At 27.0% G+C, this 7,877-nt stretch overlaps 2 protein-coding genes across 3 annotated transcripts; one reads left to right on the forward strand and one right to left on the reverse strand.

Annotated features, from left to right (window-relative positions):
- Positions 1–716: 716 nt before the first annotated feature.
- On the reverse strand, positions 717–5,165 carry LOC106792082. 2 transcript variants are annotated; one of them, XM_014758223.1, is made up of 6 exons: positions 4,955–5,164; positions 4,774–4,869; positions 4,138–4,361; positions 3,152–3,434; positions 2,624–2,810; positions 717–2,350 (listed from the first exon to the last, which is right to left on the reverse strand). In XM_014758223.1, the coding sequence occupies exons 3-6, from the start codon at positions 4,322–4,324 to the stop codon at positions 806–808; spliced, it is 2,202 nt and encodes a 733-aa protein (XP_014613709.1). In that variant the 5' UTR covers positions 4,325–4,361; positions 4,774–4,869; positions 4,955–5,164; the 3' UTR covers positions 717–805. The 2 variants fall into 2 exon arrangements, with proteins under 2 accessions (XP_014613709.1, XP_014613708.1); XM_014758222.1 differs by having other exon boundaries at positions 4,774–5,165.
- Positions 5,166–5,571: 406 nt separating this feature from the next.
- LOC106792083 (pyridoxal kinase) lies at positions 5,572–7,523 on the forward strand. Its single transcript, XM_014758224.1, has 7 exons — positions 5,572–5,789; positions 5,884–5,983; positions 6,128–6,271; positions 6,329–6,449; positions 6,547–6,689; positions 6,926–7,105; positions 7,185–7,523. Exons 1-7 carry the CDS (start codon positions 5,697–5,699, stop codon positions 7,292–7,294), a joined length of 891 nt encoding a protein of 296 aa, XP_014613710.1. The 5' UTR covers positions 5,572–5,696; the 3' UTR covers positions 7,295–7,523.
- The last annotated feature ends 354 nt before the right edge of the window (positions 7,524–7,877 follow it).

Here is a 7,877-nt window from a genome sequence, read left to right on the forward strand (position 1 = left end):
AATATATTACTTAAAAATATCCAACATTTGTTTTTCTTAGGCATGGTGTATAAGTATTTGGCACTCTGTACAATATAATTATACAGTAATACATAAACGTTCGCTAATATAATTAAATAATAAATAATTTCCTTTTAATATTTTTTGCTATAATAATTTACAATTATTTAATATGATGCACAATTTATATTTAACACAATTTTACTTTCGTATTTAATATATTTGTATCAAGAATAATAAAAGTTCTGATTGATTGTGCACAAATTTTTAAGATAGAAAAAAAAATACATTATTGTTTACATTTCTTTTTCAAATATATTAATATGATATTAATTTAATTTGTACTGATTTATAGCCATATTTAATATGTAATATCAAAAATGCATTTCTACTAATTGATATTGTGCAATAATTAATATAATACGGTATATATAAAAATGTTGTAAAAAAATTTATCAACATTTTGGCATAAGAATCTCACAGCTTATATATTGCATCTATCAAGAAATCTTGTTAAATATTGCACGCGATAAACACACACACACACACATACATACATATATATTAATAAATATGCATATGTGCATGCAGTCATATTTTCTTAATTTATTCTATGTAAAAACCTATAAAGACATTTTAATTGCTTAAATTAAATTTAAAGCTAAGCAACGTAGTGTATCGATTACTGAATTACAAATATTTCTTTTTTTTTCTTCTTTTCTTTTCTTTTTTTTTATACATAAGTTTACACTGTACTTTTTTTTCTTTTTCAATGACTAGTTTATTTCACACGATTTTGTACTCTTCATTGATTCTTAGTCAATTGGCATTTTAACGATGATAACAAAGATTTTTCTTTACAACAAATATCGGCGTTAGCGTCTCTACAACAATTAGCATTAAATATTTTTTGAAGCTGCTGTAAAGTTTGCAAGCAAACTACCACGCAACAAGATTCACCATTTCCAGAAATGGAATTGCAAGCACATTCTAATAAACATTCATTATTAATATTTATCAGTGATATATCTTTTTTGGCAATACCAGATACGGTAGAGTTGTTAGTGCAATCTTGACAATTCTGCAAGTGATTACATTTACAATCAATGCATTTACAAATGTCTGCATCGGCTGCAATCTCTTGTAAAACATTTCTATGCTTTTTATATCTTAAGTAATCAACCTTATGTACGTCATTTTCATTTTCTTTAGACTTAGTTACAATGGGGTTTGAAATAGCAGTATCTATACTTACTGCATTAACCATTTCTAAATTGTGTGCAGTATGAAATTGGTTTTCTATTTCTAATGGATAAGGATCAGGTCCTACTAAATCTACTAACGAATGTACCGCTGTAGGAAAGGCGTTCAATTCTGACCAAGATTCAGTCTTGAGCACAGGTGCTGTAGCCAATGCTGTAACATCTACCCAAGCTGAAGGTATTTCTTCTTCAGATGCTATAGCTAATTCCACAGCCTCTGATGGGCCATTTATTAATGCGTTAGATGCCAAGGAATGAGTCATTATTTCGAGAGATTCCGTTTGTAGTTTTGCATCATGGATGAATGAAAGGTTTTCTAATTCTTCATTAAAAAGCTGCACAGTGTCTGATGAATTCAATATATTTCTGTCTTGACTAGTATCGCTGTCGTATAATGTAGCTGCATTATCATTTTTATTTTTCAACGTTTCATTCATCAGATTATTAATAAAATCATTTTCACGAACCAATGGTTTACTATTAAAATGTGTACCTTCCGAAATCTCGGCTATCGTACTTTGTAAACCGTCTTGGATAATTTTCTGTTCTAAATTTAACGGATTAGGCGATTTATGATCATTCATATCGTTGTGCAATTTGTTCAAAGAACATGGCAATACTTCAGGCTCGTATATTTCGTTTTCAACCTTTATTATATCTGTTATGTTAGACTTCATGTTGGAATCCTCGACTTGATGAAATTTTTTATAATCTTTGTTATCAAAATTACAAATTGTCTGACGATCAAAGCTATTAAGAATATTATCAGTTGAAAGAAGATTAACAGTTATAGTCTCGTTTGGACAATTTATTATTTCATTGTCAATGTTATATTCTAATTCCTTATTTATTGAATTATCGTTCAAAATATTTAATATCGAAGTTTCAGATATGTGTTCGTTGCTATCTTCAGCCGCGATATACGCTATATTTTTATGTTCTTGTGCGTCATCCGAAGGTAATGAAATATCAAAAGACGATGCAGTTGTTGCATCATTGACACAATCCGTTTCATTTCCTATATCCTTTACAATTTGGGATTTATCTCTTTGGTTTTCAATACTATTGTCTATTGAATCTTGTTGACTCTGTAACAATATATGCATGCATCAATATTAAATATTTATTATTACTAAGTTATATTTGGGACGAAACGTTCAACGGATAAATAGATTGTTCATTTAATTTAAACCTGTCCAAAAAAAGAAACATCCCTAAGAATTAAACTTAGTAATAATATTAGGAAATTTTGGATAAGAAAAAAATTTATTATATTAACATTAAATATTTATTATCTTTGTAATTATCTATTGTTTTTTAATAAATTATTTCCAAGTACTATATATTAATGTATTACTTACCACGTCTTCGTTATTAACAATCTTATTATGAGTTTTAATATGACTCTTTAAACTATGAGGAGTAGTGAACGATCGTTTGCAATTCTTATAGGTACATGTGTAAGGTCGTTCACCTGTATGTGTTCTCTTGTGTGTTTTTAAATGATGTGAAGCTGTAAAAGCTTTTCCACAACCTTTTTCTCTACACCTTTAAATATTGCAGAAAAAGAAAGAAAAAAAATTAATATATATATATGTACAATTAAATTCATTTATATGCTAAAATATTTAATAAAGCTAATAAAGAAGAAGAAAAAAATATGTTGTCAAATGTTTAAGCGAGTTTACAAGGAAATTCTAACCCTTTGACTACAAAGTACTCAGAAACAAAATATTATTGTAATATGTGTGTACAAAATGTATTACATTATATGTAATGTATACTATCTATGTAATGTACAAAAATATTGTATAGAGAGAGTGACTTCTACTGTTCGCGGTCAAAGGGTTAAAAGAAATACCCTAGATTGTTAAATTTCTCAAACGTACTTGTAAGGTCTTTCTTGAGTATGAGTACGAACATGTTTCTTGAGATCGCTTAGAGTAGTGAAGAATTTAATACAGCCAATTTCTTTACAGTTGAATGTATTGCCACTGTGAAGTCTTTGGTGAGCTCTCAATCTGTAAAGGGTATTAAATGCTTTCCCACAGCCTTTGTGGGTGCATTCAAATGGTTTTACTTTTGTATGTACCCTAGAGTGAATCTTTAGGCTGTATGATGTGAGAAAAGCCTTTCCACAACCTGGCTCTGCACATTTAAATCGAAACTCGCCTGAAAGTTTTGAGAATCCCTCCACATATAAAAATTTGTGGGGCTACCTTTTCTTGCGGCATCTGAAAGCCATGCAGGTCAAAGCATTCCCTTTATACAAACACAATGATGACGCTATAATTTTGAATCAAGACTATATAAGCGGCAATTTTGAAAAACATAAAGCATTGTACATTTCATATATTAACAATAATATAGAAATTTAAATATACAAACTTACCTTATCAATCTATCCTTTGATAGCACTAACACGAAGATTATTATTAGTATAAAAGTCATTATTGTTTTCTTTTGTATTCTTTTTCATTTATATATAATTATACAAACATAGCATTAATAATAACTTCCAACTATAGTTAACAATATACAATTGCTTTTTTTTTTTAGAAGAAAAACAAAAATGACAAGATACTGAAGCATGTTAAACAAGACACGTAATTTGCTTGAACTAACAACACGCTAATGGATAAAAGAAAATGTATAGATGTATTCGGTACTATTAGAATACATTATACATTATTTTAGATGAATATATATATATAAGTAAAAGAATATTGATGGTAAAATAAATACTATGTTAAACAAGCGAATTGTTATATAAAAAAAAAAAAAGATTTAAATTAACTTATAAGCAAATTGATAGATAACACTGCATTCATATAAACTTATTTAGTTAAACGTAAATGAAGAGAGAAACTCTTACCTTTGTGAGTTTTAATATGAGTGCGTAAATTTCCAATTGTACTATAAGTTCTAGGACATCCTTCATATTCACAATTATAACGATTAATATGCTTTTGATTGGTATCCATGTCTACATTATTATTGACGATAGTTTTATGCAGGGGATCATCGGATGACGTATAAATTTCTTTGGAATGAATATGCATATGAATTTCTTGAGGACAAATTGTATGATGGACGTGCCTAAATATAATATATAACAATATTATTTTACACAAAGAAATAGGCTTATACAAATTTTGTAAAGAAAAAATATCATTTATATCATATATAAAACATTTCAAGATCATGTTCTAACACATTTTGGAAATAAATTATGAATGAAAAATTTATTAAAAAATAATAAAAGAAAATATATCAAACACAATGAATGATCAAACATTGAAAGTATACAAAATATAAGAATCCAATTTCAAAACTACTCAATCCTTATAAGGAAACGACGCAAAATCTTCAGATACGTATGGATAACATCGAGATTTTTGGTGGTAACGTTAATTCATTTAAATTCTAATTGTTAAAATATATCTAATTTTTGATAATAAAATTAATCAGTTATTATAAATATCGATTAAAAAAAATTATCCAACCTTACCCTGTACTGTTGTTGTTAGATAGCCTTTCATTATTAACATGTTCATCATCGGAGTGTTTTCCATATTCAAATACATCTGATTGTTCGTAAACTTTTCTGAAACTAGGTAAATCTAAACTATCGTCCAAGTAATCCTGCAAATCAGGTACGACAATAATATCGTTGAAATTATCATTAATACCATCGGCATTTTCATCGTCATTTATATTATCACTTTCCCACGTCGCCATACTTTTTAGGCCTGCACAAACAAATCATGAGGTAACATGAACGTAGATGATATTATACTATCTCCACATTGGAACCACACTTCAAAATTATTTTACAAAAATATAATTTTTCTCTTTTTTTCTTCTTTTTTTTTTTCTTTCTTTTCCTTTCTTTATTTCTTTATTTATTTCTGCCAATCGTAGATAAGTTATAGAAGATTATTATTTTCTAGCGCGAATTTTAAATAATTCATTTATTCATATCTCAACAATATGAAGAATCTTAATATTTCTGTAAACTAAATGATATATTAAGTTATACCATTCCATTATTTTTAATCTTATTACATTCAGTCCAAAAGTTAATTATTATTATTTAATTTATAATTTGTATGTGTTATAATCAATATTATAATACAAAAATTGAGAGATTAATTTTAATATTCTTCGGTGAGTACAAAATATAAAAAAAACGAACTAACAAATAAAGTAGTTAGGTAAAATCGTTTATACTTACAATCAGTAAAGTAGGAATCTTTAATACACCTTAATCGTTTCTCATGATGACTTCATTTTTTTCTTCCACTAGACAATATGCGCAATTCTTCTAATCAACGAGAAATAAATAGCTCGTGATTATTTCTTATCTCATATCAGTAGATTTAGTACATCGACAATATTCGTTAAAAGAACTTTGAGTAGAAAAGTAAAAATATGAATTCGAAAAAAATTCCTCGGATTCTCTCGATCCAAAGTCATGTAGTTTCAGGATATGTTGGTAATAAAAGTGCTACGTTTCCTCTGCAAGTAAATACGAAATTTAATTATCATTTAAAGTATGAAAATTTATATTTTTATTTCTTCATTTATTTCTAAAAATGTAATTGATTTCTATTTTTAGTTATTGGGCTTTGAAGTAGATGCTATCAACTCTGTTCAATTATCAAATCATACAGGATATAAAGCTATTAAAGGCCAAGTACTTAATGATAAAGATATAGGTAAAAACAATTTTACAATAATGAGCTTTATTATTTGTTGCGTATAAAATATATAAGTATAATTAAAAATATATAATATATTTTCTATGATATATTATATATTATCTAATATAAAATATATATATGTATATATTTATATTTTAGATGATTTGGTTTATGGTTTAGCAGAAAATAATTTGGATCATTATACTCATCTACTAACAGGATATGTAGGATCTGCATCATTTTTAAAAAGAATAGCTGCGTTGGTTCAAACATTAAGACGCAAAAATCCTAATCTCATATATGGTATAATTATTTGTCTCACATTTATTCATTATAACTGATAACAATGATTATTTGTAGTATGCGATCCTGTTATGGGTGATAATGGTCAGATGTACGTTCCTAAGGAATTAAAAGATATTTACAAAAATGAAATAGTTCCACTGGCAGATATTGTAACTCCAAATCAATTTGAAACGGAGTATGTACAAATTTAAATGTACATTCACCCTTTATAATATTTTATCATTGACGATCCCATTTTCTTTTTATTATGAATGATACGTGTTTTATTTTAGATTGTTAACTGGTAAAAGTGCTAATAATTTAAATGAGTTGCGAACTGTTATAAAAGAGTTACATAAAATGGGACCACAAACTGTAGCTGTATCATCTGTAGAAATGAATAATTGCGTAGTGGCAGTAATCAGTTCGTTGAAAGGTAATTATAACGCTTTGATGTCCATCATTTGTCCAATTGTGACACCAACATGATGCCAATGGATAGTATATAGTGTTGAATAATGTTTATATCAAGAATTAATATTAATTAATTTCTTTATATTTATAAATTTACTGAAGTGAAACTTCTTATTTGTATACACAGCGTTAAATAAGTCTAAGAAGTTTCACTTTTCCCATGTGTGTTCACTGATAACACATATTTTTCATTTACAGATGATATATTGCTTAAAATTGATATTCCAAAAATACCATCGACCTTTACTGGTTCTGGTGATTTATTTGCTGCTTTATTTCTCGCTCATACATATCTACAAGAGAATATCAAAACTGCCACTGAAAAGACAATAAATTCTTTACAAGGTGTTCTTTGTGAAACTTTTAGATCATTCCAAGGTAAATTTTATATTTATAATTCTGTTTCTTTAATTAAAATACACATATTTATATATGTCGTTAATTATTTAATTTTCAGAATATAAAGATGATGGAGCACAATTTGCACAAAAAATAGAATTACGCTTAATACAAAGTAAAAGGCATATAGAAGATCCAGAAATTAAATTACGTGCCGAATTTCTATGATGTCGAATTAATTAAAAAGAATAATTATATACATACATATATATATATATATATATATACAATTATATATCGCACGTGTATATATTTACACATGTTTTTAAATTTAAACTATTATTATTTTATTTTTATTTTAATGCTATGATATTACTAATAAATACAAGAACAATATATCAGAGAATGTTTTTATATATTATAGACTATTAAAGATTAATAATGCATTGAGATAAAATGTAAAAATTAAAAAAGAAAAAGATATTTTATTATTATACTTACAATAAATGATAAATTATTTAAAATATATATATATGTATATACAAAACTGAAAATAAAATATTTATAAGTAGGATTCGTGAAAAAATTGAGCTGGACTGACTGGGCTGGGACTCGAAACCAGGGATCTTTCATTTTCCAGGTGACTGCTTTTATCCATTGAGTTATCCAGGGCCCGCCGTCCAATCTTTTCACGAATCTCTATTTAAGTATTTGGCATGGAGGCGCTCGTCCCATGATTTAATTTTTCTTTTAAAGATAATGAACCTTCAGCATACATTTTCCGTACACAAACTTCTGCAACTCGTTCCAA

This window comes from Polistes canadensis, unplaced genomic scaffold, assembly GCF_001313835.1.
Source record: "Polistes canadensis isolate GaletaPanama2010 unplaced genomic scaffold, ASM131383v1 scaffold_375, whole genome shotgun sequence".
Taxonomy (NCBI): Eukaryota; Metazoa; Arthropoda; class Insecta; order Hymenoptera; family Vespidae; genus Polistes; species Polistes canadensis.